The 19961-nt window shown below is 31.8% G+C and overlaps 1 protein-coding gene and 1 long non-coding RNA gene across 4 annotated transcripts; one reads left to right on the top strand and one right to left on the bottom strand.

Moving 5' to 3' along the window:
• Positions 1–629: 629 nt before the first annotated feature.
• On the top strand, positions 630–8167 carry LOC129925204 (uncharacterized). The gene is made up of 2 exons (XR_008776998.1): positions 630–927; positions 7744–8167. It is a non-coding gene; the product is annotated as an uncharacterized LOC129925204 (long non-coding RNA).
• LOC106073098 (condensin complex subunit 3-like) lies at positions 2449–19368 on the bottom strand. 3 transcript variants are annotated; one of them, XM_056024208.1, is made up of 20 exons: positions 19267–19368; positions 16235–16356; positions 15775–16005; positions 15107–15335; positions 14345–14575; positions 13919–14111; positions 13332–13481; positions 12159–12275; positions 11709–11922; positions 10985–11161; positions 10768–10875; positions 10475–10594; positions 9760–10014; positions 8369–8550; positions 7715–7886; positions 6972–7142; positions 6037–6235; positions 4289–4346; positions 3132–3257; positions 2449–2831 (listed from the first exon to the last, which is right to left on the bottom strand). In XM_056024208.1, exons 2-20 carry the CDS (start codon positions 16334–16336, stop codon positions 2777–2779), a joined length of 3090 nt encoding a protein of 1029 aa, XP_055880183.1. In that variant the 5' UTR covers positions 16337–16356; positions 19267–19368; the 3' UTR covers positions 2449–2776. The 3 variants fall into 3 exon arrangements, with proteins under 3 accessions (XP_055880183.1, XP_055880165.1, XP_055880175.1); XM_056024190.1 differs by lacking the exon at positions 19267–19368 and adding an exon at positions 19052–19260; XM_056024200.1 differs by lacking the exon at positions 19267–19368 and adding an exon at positions 19092–19260.
• Between the last annotated feature and the right edge of the window lie 593 nt (positions 19369–19961).

Here is a 19961-nt window from a genome sequence, read left to right as displayed (position 1 = left end):
TGGGCCCTGCGCTTTCACACGCCCCGCGCCAATTCTAGGTGTAATTATTTAATTGCAAAATATAATCGAAAATTCCTGGAAATCTCCTGTATTTATTAAAATCTTCTGAAAAATATACTAAATTGTCATCTGTGGGTGTCATTCATTGCGGAAAACGCCAATCCTATACGCGCGATAAAAGAAAAAAGGCATTGTCAGCTTTCATGTAATAAAATGTAATAATCGGGCGAATTTTCACCTTAATTGGAAGTTCCAATACTTTATTTACTTTTATAGTCACTGGCATATAAATAAGCCATAGGTTGCAATTAAGCCTCGTAAAGTTAAGTTAATTTGATCGCAAGTTTATACTTAGTAAAGAATGACTAAAATTCAAAGTCGATTTGTTTTCTAATACAAAATCTAAATTTTCACTTATTATCCTTATTCCAACCCAGGCTAGGCCCCGCGCAATCAGTTTCGCATAGGGCCCCGCAATTGTTAGGACCGGCCCTGCTAATTAAAGTGAGGCCTACTCCGACATGTTTATGCCGGCGTTCTTTCAGATTCGTTCCAAAATGTCTTTCGTATATGGCATCTTTCATGCTGATAGCATGGTCCAATCTCCATTGTGCAACAGAAGGGGAGGGGGTATCTCTGAGGTTTCAGTGTTGCCTTTAGGCGCTCAACAAACACTAGCCTACTCAGCTTGAGACGGATCCCGAACTCGAGCTTCCTTGATAGCCAAGTGGTTTAAAGTTTAAGCTTCAGACAAACATTTGAACATTATTACATCCTAGTCCAAACATCCCGCAGGACAGTCTGCAGAGCCCATGCCACAATAAGGCAACCATCCGTGCATCTCACAAAAGTCTGTAATGGACTGCATGGATCGTTGTAAGCAACACATCTTGAAGCTGGTTATATGGCTGCTTGATCGTGTGGATGGTAAGTTGTGTGGTCCCGGGTTCGAACCAGTTAGCCGCCGTCACTGAAGTGTGGGTTATGACGCAATAATTGTCATGTCTGAAAGATCAGGCTTGTTTTTTACCACACGAAAAACAACAGCAGATGGTAGACTAAGACATTGGGATAAAGTCGCCGTTTCGAGGTGCGATAACCAAGTAGAGAAGAGCGTTATAGCGAAGACATTGGGATGAAGTCGCCGTTTCGAGGTGCGATAACCAAGTAGAGAAGAGCGTTATAGCGAAGACATTGGGATAAAGTCGCCGTTTCGAGGTGCGATAACCAAGTAGAGAAGAGCGTTATAGCGAAGACATTGGGATAAAGTCGCCGTTTCGAGGTGCGATAACCAAGTAGAGAAGAGCGTTGTAGCGAAGACATTGGGATAAAGTCGCCGTTTCGAGGTGAGATAACCAAGTAGAGAAGAGCGTTACAGCGAAGACATTGGGATAAAGTCGCCGTTTCGAGGTGCGATAACCAAGTAGAGAAGAGCGTTCTAGTGAAGACATTGGGATTACATCTTGATGCAGTCGCCTAAAAGCGGTCTGATGATATTTACACATTCATGGAAAGTTACCAGGAGCAAGTAACCAACTTTTTTTTTGTTTAAGCTCCAATCTGTTATTTAGAACCATAGGACCTGTATATATTAGGCTATATATATATACTGGACAATAGACAACATAAGATAATTAGATTCTTAGTTATTTCCCGATTTCGAGTGGTTGTTTAGTGGCCAACTACATAACAAACAAGAATGTCTTGAATTAGCCGAGAAAAATACTTAATAGGAAAAGTGTAGTTGCCTTTCTTCTTCCATCGTATGAGATACAGACGTCACTGAAGATTGCGTCCTACGCGTGTTCCTAGGTCAATCTAGTCATGCATGTTAATGACTTAAATACTGCCAAGTCACTGGTTTTCCTGGCTGACTCAGGATACCGATCCATGCTCTAGGCCTAATAGCACTAGGGAAGAAGGAGCAATTGTACAAATTTGTCCTAGAATATGGAACAAGGAATGTGCCTTTATCTTTGTGTCTTTTTGTGTGTGTGGTTTTGTTTTTGAAGATCATGGCTCAGTGTTTATGTATATGAAACTTTGCACAATTATTTATTATAACACATGAATCAATAAACAAAAAAGTTAATTAATTAGTTGTAGTTTTGAATCTTGCAGATGGATATAAATGTAGTTATTTCCCTTATTTCAGTTTTTTTTTTTTTAAAGTATTATTTAATAGATCAAAAACCCTTGTCCTTCCCCTCCCAACTGGTCCACAAAGGAATTGGACCCATAGTGTATTGAGCAGGCTAAAAGTATGTGAATTGTTTTTAAACAAAAATAATTATGAATACAAATAGGCTGAGGGCGAACCCGTGACAATAGTCATGCACAGTTGTACCACGACAAACGACACGCCATAACTAATACAAAATTTCCACACCCATTTGACAATTTTCACAATGACGAGCGAGACTGCTACACAATGTTAAAGACAGGAACTGCCAGACTAAGTCAATATTTATTTTTTGTGCTGTTTCCAAAACATCCTCATGAAAAAAACAAAAAAAAAAAAAATATAATAAAATGTATTTATGGTTGGACCATTTGTGGGACAGCCAACTACAACTCACATTCTATTCATTTTCAGACTGAAAGACATTGACACATTCTATTTTAAAAGTATAGGTGCAGCAAGATTCCTTTGTCACTTTCATAGGAAGAGTAGCAGTAGTTGATGCAGGAATGAACACATTTGTTCAAATAAAATTTTTATTTTTATTAAATTCATTTGAAAAAAAAAAAATCCTCCTGAAATCAGTCTCCTGCTTTAGTTCTCTTTTAAGGAACCTGGTAGTTTACTTTCTTGAGCACTGAACAAATGTCTGAGAAACAAACAAATGTAGAAACATTTTAATTTAAAATGTTTAAGTTGAACAAAAACAAAACCAACTAAACCAACATAATTAATTATTTTAAGAAGATAAATATATATGTTAAAATAAATAATTCATCTTTTAAAATTAAACAAAAGTCTGGGTCAGAAAAAGAACCTAATATACAATGCCAGGAATCAAAGCAGTTTATATATATATAAATGCACTAAATAAGTCACATCCTTTAGCTTCAATTTGCTTTCAGCACTGCCACTTTTTTTCTCTCCCTCTAGCCAACCAAAAGTTTACCTTTTAGGTGTTTTTCCAGCAGGTGTCTTGGTTAAAAATAGGTTTTCCAAATTGACCCTGGTATTCTCTATGTCTGTGCTTGCCAATTGAGGTCTCATTGGAGTGAAGACAGAGTCATCAAGTTCACTGAAATAGAATATACAATACCCATAATACAATGGAAATAAAAAAAATAAAAATACAACCAAAAGCTAGAATAAAGTTGCAACGTGGATGAACAGTTATTCTAAGACATGTTGTGACCAGCCTACTAACTTTTTCGGCAGGGATGACTGTGGATGAAAATGCTCTTTTCCCCCTAGTGTTAGTTATTATAATTCTTTGAGATCTAAATGATAGTAGATGTAGACCTAGATCTCAGTAGTACAGAACTGACTGGTACGGTAAAATCTATTATAAGTTTCGGCACCACATATCTATGAAAGATGTGTTACTAACATTGTTGCACATTAAAATAGGAAGTATTATGTTTATTTTTTCCCCATTTGAATAAAATCTTCAGAAAAGTGTCTACTTTCATTAAAAAAAAAAATTGTATTTACTTATTGTATAACGGAAAACCATACAGTAAAGTTTACATTTTCATAAAAGAAATAGTTCTTGGTCTATGCAGTTAGATCTAGATCTTGTAAGCAAAGAAAAAAATATGTGTTAAAGATCTACATGCTTAACTATGTCAGTGTTTATTTTCTCGTCTGACTACTCAACATACAACAAACACTATCACATGGTCGTCTTGTCATGACTGACTACACGAAGCCACTTTAGCTCTAGGGTAGTCTACTTTACTGACCAATTTGTCAGAATCTGACACGATCTATTTAATTTTTGGGACAGGGAGGGGTATGGATGAAAATGTTTTTTTTTCTTTCTTAAATTGGTTATCCTAATGCTTTTAGATCTATATATTACTGCACCACTGACTAATCTATCTATGGCCGTCACTAAGCCTAACAGCCACTGTAAAAATGAATATTAGGGTAGGAGATTATTGGGAAAATGCAGGTGAGCAGAAATGATCATTAGTTATATGTTCTGTAGAAATACATTTTATTTTCTCCTTAAGACATTGACAAATAAAGAAAAGTCAACTTATGTATTATGAATAATAAAGAAACAACACAAGGACATGAAAAAAGACAAAGATTGCTGATTACCTCTGTGCTGCTGATCTAGCTTTGGCCTTTGTGCTGGGTGTTTTAGTTTGCTTTTTATCTTAGAAAAGAGATAAAAACATAAACATTAGTTTGCTGATTGTCTACTAAATTAGACATTTCTGTTTAATGCATAAATATTATCTAACTATCTAACTATACTGTAATTGTATTTTTCTGGATGATTTAAAAAGCTTTTTCATTGCTTGAATGGCACTTAGATTGAGTTATGATTTTGTCCCAGCATTTAGAACAAGAAAAATGTTTTTATCTTTATGTTTCTTAGGTAAAACTTAACTAATAAAAAGTAACTCTGAGATAACTTCAATGGGTTGTTTCGGATTTCCCCACAGTCACGTGGTTGTTGTGTATATATATATGTATATATATATATATATATATATATATGTGTGTTTGTGTAGTTTACACCAAGCCTTTTTTTTAAATCTGCAAGAACGTTTGTAACAACATCTGTATGTGAATATATCATCAGCAATGTGTTGACGCTTGTCATGGGCTATAAAAGAAATATCACTGATAAACCCATCCTTAAACAGTTCTTGGCCCTTTATTAAAACATTCGTATAGTTATTTGAACATTCATGAAATTTGTTATTGTCACATACTTGTTTGAGACTCACTGTGACATGAAGTGACTTTGTAGTCAGTTAATATCTTGTGCCTTTTTCACTAGGAAATTATTGGTCTGTGACTGACCATGAAGTGAAAACCTCATTTAACTGTGGGTTGTAGCAAGAAAACGAGACATGTAATCTCTCTGCTATAAAGTATATTTTGTGAAGTTAATTTGTTTGGATATGGAGATATACTTATATTTGATGATATTCAACACATTGCTATATGTAACCTTGTGGCTAGTTTAGCCAGGATGTATTTTATTATTAAACTTATTGTCTGCTGATACCTGTGTTTATTTAGTGTAAGCTATGTTGTTATATGAGTTATTCAAGTTATTTGCGATAGCGTTAGTAAACTACTACAAGGAGAAGAGAAACCACATCTACTAATTCAGCGCAAGACTACACACCTAGATGACCTGCAACAAACAGGTTACATTGATGTACTTTGTATATTTTAAAATGTTTGTGAATGTAAAATCTTTCAAAAATAGAGAAGCAACAGCAATCGAAATATAGGAAGACAAGGCCATTCTGCTCTTTGTTGTTCAACAATCACATGACTTGGGTTAAAGTAGGTCAGAAATCCGGAACAACCTCATTAAATTCCAACAAATATAACTGATCTTATTTCTTGTTAGTTTTTATTTTTTATGAATATTAATCAATCATCTGCAGCACATATTTGTTTTAGGATTAATGCTATACAATTGAACAGAATAGTAGCCCAATGGATGTTCCTTAAAATATGCAGAGCTCACAGTTGTAATCTAGAACCATTTTTGATATCATTAGCACTGTACCTATTAAGAAATTCTAAATCCCTTTTTGTAGGTGACCAGAATTGCTAAACTATTTTGCTATAGTTTTAGGTGCTATCCAATGCTTTATATCGGTCTCATACAATAGTTACTCATTATTATATAAAATAATAGATCTTATTAGCTCAGTTTTATTTAATCACAATTTCCTAAGCCAATGTTGGTGTTGAGTTAGAAAATTATATTTATCTAGTTAATTTATGATAATGCTACATATTTATAATAAAATTGACTAAAAACTCTGTAATATACCAAATGTTACAACATTACCAAAAAAAGAAATTAAAATTACATCGTCTGTTGACTGTTTGATTCAGATTTTCAAAAGCATCATTAGTTGTTTCTTCAGCCAATATATCTACATCCCTCCTTGCTTCTACTGTTTCACTAGACTCAGTACTGCACTTCTCTTTTTGGTTTTCATCCAGAAGAAATGTCAACATGGACTTCAACTTTGCAATCAGCTTACAGCAACTCTTTTCATAAATTGCCTGATAAGAAAACAGAAGTGTTGAAATCATATAACAGATCAAACACATTTCTTATTTTTATAAATAAACCTCAATTATAATGTAAAAAATTATCAAGTAAAGAAATCTACGATGACAGATTTAAATTTTTTTTTTAAAGTAATAAAGAATAAGAAAAAGACAATATCAGGCAACTTAAAATCAAGGAGAAAAAAAGTTAAGTTCTCCTTTTAGACTTTCTGGTCAATGAGCAGACGATATAAATTTCTCATGTCTTCATGGCTTATGGTTAACAAGTGTGTCATGTAATCAGCACAATGACCAAAAGCCTTTAAGTTTCCCAAATAATCTTGGGCACTTATTAAAGTTGAGTGATCTTTGGAATCCTGAAGTTCATGGCCATAGTCTTCACTTGTGACAATATGGTTAAAAAACTTCCTCCAGCACCTTCCAATCAAGAAGAGGGAGGAGATTTAAACAAATAATAACATTGTGTTGGAAAATTCGGATATCAAGACTATCATTCAAGATTCAATTTTTTTTTTTTTTCGATAATTGATTTAACAAATTTAGAAGATCAAATTAGAAAATAAAAAAAAAGATGCAACTGAATTGCAAACAATGTTACTCAAATAACTTATGCATACATTCGATTGACAAAACCCAAGAAATACAAAGAAAATGAGTTCAGTAGACAGAATACATTGCATTTCATTGTAAGTAATGACAAAGCTAAAAACTGATGTTCATAGCTAACCTGGTTCATATCTTCTGTCATTACCAGAAGGTTTTCAATCAGTGGAATATTGTCAGGGCTGATGTTGAGTTGTGTCAAGGCATGGAGCCACAGTTTGTTATCAAAAGAGTCAGTATCAGATAATATTCTGTTGCAAAGCTTGACTGCTAAGCTGTCATGACATGGATTATCCTGATAAGGAGTTAAGAAAATGATTACAAATATTTCAACAAAAAAATTTTCATACATGAATTGAACAAGTTAATCCTTTACAAAACAATTAAAAAATAAATCTTTTTCCAATGGCAAATGATGATGTTCTACCTAGCTGAAGAACTCTAAGACTGACACATATTGTGAGAGAGCTGCCACAAGTGATGCAACATCAGTCAAGAACAGCTATGGTAGATTTTTAAATTCCTCACCGCAAGCAATGTACTCAGTTCTGCAATTACCAAAGCCCAAGTAATTGCTTTCCTTGTTAGCCTATCCAAAGAAACTCTTTATGAGCAGTTCCACCAGAGCACTACAATGAAGTTTGGAAAATATAGTAGGAATAATTGGTTAAGGACCACACTCACATTCCTGACCACAATCCTTTCCTTTGGTCTACATGGCATAAGAGTTTTTGTCTAAACAAAAAAATATCTTGCATGAAATAATGTGATGAATCTACACTGATTTGTTCAAGTTTACAAATTACTTTTATTAGCCATACTTCTATCACAATGAATTGATACATTTTTTAATCATTTGTTTCTTACTCTATTAACACCCAAGTTCTTGTTTCCAGTCAGATGCCAAGAATCTATTATCTCAATCAGAAAGTTTGCCAGATTGACTTCATTAATCTCAGAGAGTGGTGAAGTACGAGGTGCATGCAGCACTGTCAGAAGAGTAGGAATGAAAGCTTCTTCAATGACTACTTGGTGAGCACTGTGTTGAAATAAACAGACAATGTTAGACAAATAGACATTCTTTTGATATGTATGTTAGCAATGTCAAATTTTGTAAGCTTTCTTGATTTTTAAAACAAATTTTTTTTCTTAGATGCATTGAAATGTTGAAAAATTGTGTACAAGTTTTTGAAAATGATAAGATTTTGTTATAACTAATTTTTCCAATAAAAGAACATATGTAAACATTTTGATATTGTTATGTACACTGTTAGATGTGGCTAAATATAAAAACGACCAATAAATAGATTTTTGTCCAAACTTGATAGAGTTAAGATTTTTTTTTGGTACACCTTATGGACTTATAACATTTAAAATGTAAATGAAACTGAATAACACTATCTAAATTCTGGTAAACCTCACAACTATTATCACATTAAAACTCAAGATATATTCCGAATGAGTTATTTTGTTTCTCTATCACTAAAAAAGTGAAACAGTTTTAAAAAAATGAAAACTTACCTGTTAGAAAATGCATACATAGTGAAAAATGTTCCTAAGATCTGAATCAAGGCAACATCCTCTTCAATTAAAGGATTGTACCATAACAGCACTAAGTGTGATATTAGCTTGGAGGATACAATCCTGTCCACTTGTAACAGTTTGCATATCCCTTCAGCTGCTATGTAGCGAAGATCAGGATTCTAAAGACAAAAAAATAAGATAATAAGTACTAAAAAAAAAGTTTTCTCTATCAGGAAAGTAAGAGAATAGAGGGAGACAATTTCACAAGTAAAGCCCTGATCTATATATATATATAATTCTCTTCATCGCTCAAGAGTTTGGACGAGAAGAAGAAGTAAAGGAAAGATCACTCTGTTATTTCTGCGGATAGTCACCCCACGAAAAACAAGAAAGGGGGGGGGGGGGAAACAAGTATTCACCGGTCACTACGGATGGCTGACTGGTTGTGCGGTTTGCGGTTGGACTGCCGTTTGGATTTATCAAACCTTGCCAGCTCCCATCCCCTTTGTCTTTCAACTCTGAAGGATATCCGAAACATGTAAAACATTTTACAAACACTAAATAGCAGAGTTGGACTTAACCATTGTGACCAAGAAGTCATGGAAAGAGAACAGGTAATCAACTAATATTCACCCGTCACTAAAAAGCAGGGCCTGACTCAACCTGACTGTATTAGAAAATAATGCATTTTATTCATTCTTTACTACGTACAGAATTACTTTACAAGCAAAGTGTAGCAAAGTCATACAGTATCATAATAATTGTTTCCTACATAGATCACGCTCAATAGCAAGAATTACCAAATGTTTCAATCTATCTATGAGAATTGTTGACCTCAAGTAATTCTTCATTAGTTTAAGGCGCGAAAAGCTTCTTTCACCAGTTTACACAATTACGGCTTATGCATAATGCTGTTTGTATTTATCGCTCGTAGGATTGGCGTTTTCCATATTGAATGACACCCCAAAATGAAAATTTTGTCTATATATGCAATTTTGGAAGATTTCCAGGAGCCTAAGGCTGGCCCTGCAAAATAGTGGCATACGGTGAGCCGCCGGTTCCGGTTGACTAGTTACTTATAAATTTACTATCTGACAATACTGAAGGTATTTAATTTTCACCATCATGAAAAGGAAATGTAGAACAAAATAAAACCTATGGTTGCTATAGAATGAATGAAAGTGAGCAGAACAAAACTCTAGACTCAAACGCATAACATATGTATCACTGATATAGATTATTTCAACATGCCACCTTATTAGGAATGGTAAAATACTTAATTTAAGATTCTAGTCTATAATATCTATTCTTTAGAATTTGAAATATCTGGATACAAACTATCATAAAAGAAACTTGTTAGTAGGAATTTAATACAAATAAGAACTAACCTCACTGTCTAAGTTAGAGCTCAGCAGTGCTAGGATCTTTGTGGCACAATCTTCTTGAGATTTTTCCTCAGTTGCCTGGCCTGGAGAAGTCTCATCTTCCTCTTGATTCTGGCTGTCATCAATAATAGAGTTTGAACTTAAATTTCTGGAGCTTTCACTACTGACACTGAAAGCACTGGACCCATACACATGAAAAATGTCAAATAAGACCTTCAAGGCTGTTGCTCTTACTTGCATAGAATCCACTTGAGAGGCCTAGGAATAGAAACACATGAAAAGAAACTTTTAGACTAATGAGAATCTTATTAGACATACATACAAAAGTGGTAGTTCAGACACTAAAAAAGAACTTTAATTGTTTTAATACAAAGACAACAAGAGCTAAAACATTTATCCGAATAAATAAAGAATGCAATATTTTTATTTTCCAGCTATTTCAGATCTTTATTTCATTGACTTAGTTTTTATTTCACTTGTAATTAGTATAGGGACGTTTCTTTTATGTACAATTTTCATCATTGCAAACTTAATAATGTTTTATTAATATTGAATGCTTCTAAAACAAACAAACAAAAAAATGTGTGTAGTTTATTGTTCCCAATTCAAAGCCAGGCTTATGATACCTCACTAACTTGATTCAATAAATAAAATTTGAAATGAAAAAAAAAAAATTAAACTGCCCAATGAGAAGTAAAGTAAAATAAGACCATGATACCTGCATTAGAACTGGCAAATGTTGCATGACAATATCTTTAGTAACAAGACAGCAGAGACCAATAGCCTTTACTCCAGCATTTCTAATGTCTGCCTCCAGGTTGGTCATCCCTGGTAAAATCTGAGAATGAAACAATGAATTTGTTACATTTGATAAACTATACAACTACAAAAACTACCCATACTCGCTTCTAGACATTGAAAGTATAATTGTAATACCTTTCACCTTATAGAGAAAATATACTAGTGTATACATACATTGCAAAAGATGCCAATGTTTCCCCAAAGACTTACTTGACTGTCCATTAAGGCTTGAAGTGATGGAGAAAAAGTTTTGACTTTCAGTGCGATCAATACTTCACATACAATAGTCAAGCACTTCAACACTGTGAAGTAGTCATTCTATAAAAAGTTAATGGAGGATAATGCAGTTATTAACAAAATGAAATAGAATTGATCAAAATGTATCTTAATCATTACAGAAATGTAAAGAGTGTGTGAATCAATTTACTTTTTGAATTCTAACTTCCTCAACTCTAGCTTCTGTTTCCCCAAGTAATGTGGAACGCTCAGAATCCAAATTGGCAATGTCACTCTTGATCTGTGCAGCTTTTTCAAACTCTTGTTTCTCAATACAGAATGAAAGTTCTTCTCTCAATTGATGCAGCTTCACTCTGATGCTTGCAACCTTAACACAAAAAAATATATATATATTAGGTTAGGTAATTTGTTAATTTAATAGTTAGTCACTAGTGTTCAAACCATCATTTTCAAGTACTTGTGTTTGATGCCTGGTTACTTCTGACCATTGACAATAGAAGCATATGATTAATTAGTTTCAGGTGTTGTATTCTGTGTCTCTTATCATTTGACAAAGAGTCAACATATTTCCATAGACCAAGTCCCTTTAGACAGTTTACAAAGAATTTGTTAGATTTGACTGAGCATGAATTCTTTTTAATAAACCTAATAATATTAAACATGTATTTTCCTCAAATATTTCTGAATGACTAAATAATAAAAATGTAAACAATTAATTTTAAACCTTCTTCAATAAAGTGATGGTATTTTTAGTATTCCTTTCACAATAATTTTTTTTTTTATTACAATGCAATTTTAGTGGCCATTATTATATTTTTCTTTTAAACAACTTACAAGGGATGATAAATTTAGTTTTTAAGATGAAGAAAAAGGTTAAGGGCTAAATTTTGTTAAAATTAAGTAACAAATGAAACCTTTTTGTCTAGCTGCCTGCGCTCCTCAGCACTGATCTGAGTCTCAACAGATGTTATAGGTTCACGAATCTCTGAAACAGTTTCAGCGATATACTTGATAAGATTATCAGTATCATTGTAGACTAATTTCAAGCTAGTCAGAATGTGAGGAATTAGAGATGGCCCAACGCTATCTGATACCAACAAATTGTGTAACATTTTATCCATCTCTTTTCTGTTAAAAAAAAAAAAAGAAAGCTTTCACATAAATCTCATAGGGACAAAGATGAAATTTCAAAATAAAAATTATAACATGCATGTAAAAGAAAATGTAAAAAACTAAACATTTACCAAAAATTCAAGAAAAAATGTTAACTTTCTTTAGTTATGGTATTATGGCATTCACTAACTATCAACGAAGAAATATAAAAAAGATCAAATAATTATATAGTTTGTGTTTTATGTCACTACCTGCTAGCCTGATCTGATAAATCCATGACTGAAATGATTTGAAGGAGCTGCTGTAGTACAAACTCCAAGTCAAGTAGCTGGTCAACATCATTACATTTGGTCATCTCTGCAGCAAAACTGAAAATATATATTTAGTCTTGGTTTTTATGCAGAGCTCACATTTACTGGTCATCTAAAACCATTTTTGATAACATTTGCACTTTAACTATTTAGCAATCCTAAATCTCTTGTTGTAGGTGACCAGAACTGCTCTAGTATTTTGTTTTAGTTGGAAAGTCCATGTACATGCTGTACCATGATTAGATTAATTTAAAATAGAACTATTTTATTAGTAAGTGTATCCAACCTATTCTTCTAAAGCCAACCTCTTTAACCCAGTTCACCACAATCTTAAAAAAAGCTCTTAGAGCTTTTAAGATGCCTTTTGAATCAATAATTGAAATGTTAAGCAAAATTGTTAAAAAATATCTTCCGCCTTAGAATAGTCAGGAATGCAATTTTTTAAACCGACACTAGAGGCAAAGGGAAATAAAAAAAATAAAAAAAAAGAATAGTCACAAGCTCATCCTGTGTCCCTAGGCAAAGATCAGCTCTACTAAGCAAAAATGGACACTATATCTATATTAGAGCAGACATATAATAACTGCATGCTAATCTTTTGCCAAAAGGTTTCACTAAATGTTTACAAGTATACAGTAAATTGATAGTTCTAATTAGTAACAATGATTGTGATTATTTTCATTGATTTTCTCCACTAACAGTAAATAAGAAGAAATTATAGCCTTTACTTTTCTAATGAAAAGAGATTTTGTTTAGTTATTGTAACACTTGCTTTTTTTTCATGAATAAAAAAAATATTGCTTAGATCTAAATTAATATTATTGTCCTAAAATAGAAACATTTCTATTATTATTGCCCTCAAAGCTTTTACCTTTAATGTTGTGAGAGTATTTAGCAAATCATACATACAGGATTTAGATTTTAAAAAATTGAGTTAAGAAAAATTTGTCTCCATTGGAATTTTATGACAGTAAATAAAATAAGTAAACATTTCAAAATTGTAATTCCTTAATGTATGTTTAAATAAATAAATAAAAAAAAAAGATATAAAATGTGAGGGCTAAGGATTAACTAATCCCACACCTTCCAAAACTTGATCCATATAATAATTACCTTTGAACATAAGCACAAAACTCCACACAAACAGGCCTAAGTTGATCCAACTGCTCTTCAAACTGAAGACCAGCGTTATAAATAAATTGCAATAAATTGCGCCAGTAGAAAGAACTTTCACATGAGAGTTTTTCTCTATCAATCATAGCCCTAAAAAAAAAAAAATTAAATAGTCAGTGTTTTAAAATCACTATTATAGTTAAGTTCCCCTTTCAGACCTTGTGATCTATAGGGCAGATGATGTAAAGATCATATGTTTCTGTGGCCTACGGTTATCGAGGGTGTCATGAGGCCAGCACAATGACCAACTGCCTTTACTTTTCCCCAACTAATGTCAGGTACCCATAAGAGCTGGTTGGACTCACAGGTGCCCAAAGATCCCGAAATTAAAAATCCCAGTCTTCACCAGGATTTGAACTCCGGACCTTTGGTTCAAAAGCCAAGAGCTTTATCGCTCAGCAACTGCGCCTCCTAAAATCACTTAATAGTTATATAATTTCATATTAAAACTGCCCACTTTAAACTAAGAAATAAAAGAATCCATACAATGAAAACAATATTTATGTAATTATGATAAAATCACTTACTTCTCATTAAGAATGTCAAACTTTTGAACTAGATTAAGAATACTAGAACTTTTGAAGAGAGTAGTAAGAGCTGTTTCACAAATAGCAACTGAGCTTTGAACATCAAGAAGCGACAAAAGTTCTAGGATGTTTCCTTGGAATGCACAGAGCCAAGACTGCAATAATTGCTTGGCACATGCTGCTTTCACAATATCTACAAGTTAAAGAAGCAACAGACAGTATGACATGTCTATAGCTAAACTGGTGCAAGAACTACAAGAAAATAAGATAATTTGCTAAAAATAACTAAGTATAAAACTAATTCAAGACAAATTTAAGATTGCATTATATTGTAACATGATTAAGGAGAAACAAGCAGTATCCACAACAATTTGAGCCCAGAATTAGGAAAAATATGATGCTCTAATATAAGTTTCAATAAGGTACCTGATCTATCATTAAGTCCGTTCTGAAGTAGCTGCACCCTCTGTTCTATGGTTAAAGCTTTGACAGGAATTTTCTCTGCAATGACTGTGTATGCCGTCTTTCTGACTTTCTCATGAACATCATAGGTTCTCTCAATGATTGCAGGTAGGGTTAGCTTTGACACAGCAATTGATGTCAAGACAATGTTCCTAACCTCATACATGGCATCTCTTGACATCAGGATAATGAATGCTAGGATAAAGTAACAAATTGTATGAAGCATTTAAAGAGACACACCAGTTCTTTTTTATATGTAACTCTTTTCACAACAATTATAAAAAAAATGATGTGAAAGATTAGCATTTATTTGATAGTTTTCAATGATATAAAAGTAGACCATTTGTTTTTGATACTTGTGATTCTTTGACGATTTCCCAGTTTAATGAAGAAGACACAAACAACAGACTTTCCTATGATAAAATGTATGAACAATAGGGCCAGTACAGAAGAATTATTATATTAATTTAATTTACTTGGTAAGTTATTTAATATTTTCTAGAGCATATGACTCCTGAAATTAGTAAATAAAAAATAACCCGTAATTGCATAGTGATTTTTAAAGATTTTTTTTGATACGTTCTTTTTATTACTTATAAATGTGTTGGCATTAAATTTTAATCTTCCAGAGGCAAACGCATTGAAGTAGATAGTACAGAGCTATAACTCTTTATGAAATGGACTAAAGCCAAAGCCTACATTTGACTGATAGTCAATAAATCCAACCTTTAGTGATAGGACATGTTTCATCTAATGGAGTCTGTAGTCGCTTCAAGGCCAGCACAGCATGAACACGAACAATAGGAACTTTGTCTCGCAGGCGCTCAATCATACACTGGTAAATGCGATCGAAAAGGTCATCTTCAATTTGAGCATCTTCTTCTAGATTGATCAACAGTTTAGAAACAAGCTGACAAGTTCTGAATCTAACAGCTTTCTCTTTAGATCTGTGAATCTATAAGTAAACCAAATACATTTAAATTTGAAAAAGCAAATTCAATTTAAAAAATCAGTTCAGATAGAGAATGTAACTTTAACATGCCTTTACACTCTGAACACTATAACCATTAAGTTTTTTATGCCACCTAACCTCTTAAATGTTTTTAGAGGATCCTTCTATCTATAAATATATATAAGAGAGAGAGATATCCCTTAATTGAAAAGAAAAGTGACAAAGTGGTGAAATATTATGAAAGTCAGACCATCACCAAATCTCAAAGGTCCAGGGTTTAAATTCTGGATGAGACTAATATTCACAGAAGCTAGGACCACCCAGATATTAAAAAAGGTAAATTAAAGTCATCTAAAAATCTATTTATACATGTATAGGAATCTGTCTTAGACATTTGACATATCTACCCCACACTAATTACCTTTATGTCACTCAAACTTACATCAAGGAGAAAATAAAACAGTTTCATCAACAAGGGATGCATACTGTCATCCTCTTCCTCATTGTTTTCTGAAACTCGCTTTTGCCTGGAAATCTTCAGCTCCAAGGCCAAACTGATGACAAATTTAGCAATGAAATCTATAACCTTCTCAACTGCAGGCTCACGATTAAAAACAGAAAGTGGAGACAGAATTAGTTTTCTAAATTCATTCCAAAAGTCATCAAAGGGAGTCTGTAAAAAGAAAAAAAAAAGGTAAATGTGTGATCACAGCTAACTCATGAAAATATGCTGGTTTGATACCCTTTAAGAAAAAAGTTTTTTAAGTACAAGACTAAAAAAAATACAAATATTTATTTTACTTTGAACACTAGAACAGAACTAAAAAAAAATCTGGAATATAATACAATTACTTCATCCAAGCCTGTAATGTAATTAAAATGTTCTACAAGTATCAACTTACAGATGAATAGATTGATTTTAACGCTTTAATAAGATGCTCATTATTTAGTTTTTCTTGGCTTTCTAGGAATATTTCCAATTGTGAAATTTTTTTCTCTGTCATTTTCACAGCTCAAGTATTACCTGTAATGAAATTAGTTACACACATACATGTTTTAGTACTAATTTAAATTGATATATATATTAAATTGATATATATATATATATATATATATATATATATATATATATATATATATATATATATATATATATATATATATATATATATATATATATATTATATATATATTATATATATATATATTCACAAAAATCTAGAATTCAAATAATATAGAATAAATTTTATTAAAACAATTAAATAAATACAATTTATTAAGCACACCCTAAGCTTTTTTTTTCATTATATAAATATAGATCTATATGGATAAAAATTAGCAATATATGGTACACAACACATTTTTGTAAAATTTTTCTGAAAATTTGTGCCATGGTTTCCATTGCTTCAATGTTAAGTGAAAACCATCAAAAAATTTATATTTTACCATAATGAGAATTAACATTTTAATCTAGATTCTTTACGGTACTAGAGCTATACCTCAGAAGAAGAGCTTTAATAATTTACTATCAAATTATTTTTTTTTACAATATTTGTTCACTAGTCTCTACTACTAGTATCTAGAATAGATCTACTCAGGCCCAGGCTTCTGTAACTTCTAGCTATCTAGATATAATTATTTATATAGATATTAGTAATATAGGCAATATAATGACAAGAGAGTGAGTATAAACTAGAATTACATGAGTATATTTTATAATCATCTAGATCTATAGAATAAGTTCTATAATGATTACACACGTCACATACATTATACCATAAAATAAAGTATGATAATATATATATATATATATATATATATATATATATATATATATATAATATAATTTCTATATATAGATCTATATGTACATATTATTTTTATACTGATATATAGAGTTCTAGTTATAGATCTAGATCTAGTAATTAAGTAAGACAGTAAGTATAAATTAGATCTAGTATTTTAAAGTTAAAGTATAGATACTCATCAGATTTTAGATAGACCTAGTTATAGTTTAGTTATTAAATACTAGTTCTAAATACTGGATAGAGTTAGAGTAGTTACTTTAGTTAGAGTTTAGACTAGTTTAGAGGGTTAGTATAGAATATTTATTAGATGTAATAGGAGTATTAATTAATATATTATATAGTAGTTTATTTAATTCGGACATTACATGAATTCTGACATTCACTGTTTTTTGTGGTCATTAAATAATTATTTTAATATTTATTATAAAACTAGCACACTGTATAATGTGCTTGTCCATTTTCCAATGATTCTGACCCAATTTCCTTCCATTTAGCTGTCTTTTTATGTAAGAAAAACGAATTTCAAATTTGTAAGTCAGGTTGTTGTTTTTTCCTATGTTACCCGGATGACTTTACCTCTTCCTAGGGTTAAGACTATATTTTTGGATTGGCTAAGTCTATATTAATGAGCCCAGCAATATTTATTCTGTTTTTCGAGCTGATTTATTTGATTTATAAGCCAAGTTGTCTGATTCCATACAAATAAAAAATTAAAAGGGTGTCCGAATTAAATTACGATTTTCTTACCAAAATTTATTTCGGAGGGCCAGTTTTGGACATCAATAAAAAATGATCTTATATTATATTTTGTTCGTTTGTTGTTTTTTTAATAGAGTATAAATGGACAAATGTTTGGAATGAGCTTGGTACATTGAATCAAGTTAAATGCTTAGATCTAGACCTACAAGATAGATCTAGAATCTAGATTTATATAGAGAGAATATAGAGGATTCAGTTAGGCAAGAATGGCTATCCTAACAACATGTACTATACTACAAAAGATCATCTGACATCTGTATTAGAAATTTATTAAATTAATAAACAAAAAACACAAACATTCAACACACATCTAATCATGCAAACAATTCAAACAAAATAAGTCTAAAAGTCAGTATAGAAGTCACTATCCCGGTGACCTAATTTTGGTAGAATAAGTGTGTTCATATAATTTTTACTTTTTGTGTTCGTATTTATGCATAATTCCAAAATATCTAAATGATTTAATGTGAGGGGTTATGCCTGGGGATCTTAAAATTTAGATCTAGTTAATGTTAGTAAAGAATTAAAATCTGAGTTTATTGAGGCCTAAATATAGAGACTGTCCGAAATAAATAATGGTGTCCGGAATCAAATAATGTGGGTCTAATTTGTCCGAATTAAATGAAAACACATGGCCTCTTTGACCTTAAATATAATAACAAATAGATCTAAAGGTTAGGGGTACAAATATAAGTATTCTATGACAGTGACTATATCACTATATCTATAGACTATAATAGGTGTCAGAATAGCATGATGATCATATCAACTACTCTAGATCTAGATCTATATAACTATATAGAATATAGACTAGTTCTAGGCTCTAGCATAGCATGATCTAGCTAGACTCTACTGACTCTACTTATAAATTAATTTATTAATAGAACTTAGTAACTTAGTATAACTTACTATTAGACTCTAGTAGTCTAGTTTAGTAGTTAATATATATAGTTAATATAGAGTCTAGTTAATATACTATACTAGACTAATATAGATTATAATATAGTATAAGTATAGTATAGATGACTAATACTAAGTTACGTAGATATAGATGCTCATGCGACTAAGATAGATCTAGACTTCTAGATCTAGATTCTATAATAATGATAATCTATACTCTATAATTAATTATACTCATTATACTCTACTTACTACTACTCTACTCTAGACTATAATATATTAGTAATATTACTCTATATAGCTATACTCTATACTGAAAAGGTTAGTATAGATCTAGATTAACGAGATTTAGACTCTATTCTATAGATCTAGAATCTAACTAGATCTAGACTCTAGTAACAATAACATAGTGTCATAGTAATAACATAGTCCTAGATCTAGATCTAGATTCTAGTTTCATTGTCTACCTGAACACACGAAAAACCGGAAATGTTTATAGAGATCAAAGATTTGAATGACCCGCTGCCGATATACTAAAGACCACAGACCTATATATATCTGTGCTAAAGACCTACTCCAGATCTAGACAATATATCTATAATGAAAGCGGAGTCACATCTTATCTTATCTTATATAGCCTAATACAGACGTTACTTCAAAAAAAGAAGATGATTACGTCCTACGCGTCGTGCATTTAGTCATGTATATTAACCAATAACCTAAATTCTGCCAAGTCACTGGTTTTCCTGGCTAGCTCAGGCAACCCATTCCAATGCTCTAATAGCGCTAGGGAAGAAGGAGCATTTGTACAAATTTGTCCTAGAATATGGAACAAGGAATGTGCCTTTATCTTTGTGTCTTTTTGAGTATTTTATTAAATTTTGTATTTGAAGATTATGGTTCAGTGTTTTATGTATAATTTCTACTTTACTTTTGAGTCTTCTATCCTGAAGGCTTTCTAATTTAGTGATTTTACTAAAGGTGCTACTCTAGTCAAATGTGAATATTCGTTTGTTATTCAATTCCTATGAAGTGCCTGGAAAAAAATGATTTTAAAGCATCTACTGAAAGAAGTCGAAACACGTCTCGATCCGCACCAGTTCGCTTACAAACCGTCAAGAAGTAAAGAAGATGCAACACTATTTATGCTGAATTGTCTATA

The sequence above is a fragment of the Biomphalaria glabrata genome, chromosome 1, assembly GCF_947242115.1.
Source record: "Biomphalaria glabrata chromosome 1, xgBioGlab47.1, whole genome shotgun sequence".
Taxonomy (NCBI): Eukaryota; Metazoa; Mollusca; class Gastropoda; family Planorbidae; genus Biomphalaria; species Biomphalaria glabrata.
The sequence above is the reverse complement of the archived record's forward strand: the minus strand, read 5'-3'. Positions and strand labels throughout refer to the sequence as shown.

What these genes read in the sequence shown, in the direction of transcription:
- LOC106073098 (XM_056024208.1), bottom strand. Translation starts at nt 16,336, where the DNA reads ATGACAGAGAAAAAAATTTCACAATTGGAAATATTCCTAGAAAGCCAA. An exon ending in GCTCTAACTTAGACAGTGAG is followed by an intron (nt 8,551 to 9,759) that starts GTTAGTTCTTAT and finishes TTTTGTCTTTAG; the next exon opens with AATCCTGATCTTCGCTACAT. An exon ending in AGAACTTGGGTGTTAATAGA is followed by an intron (nt 7,143 to 7,714) that starts GTAAGAAACAAA and finishes ACTCCTTATCAG; the next exon opens with GATAATCCATGTCATGACAG.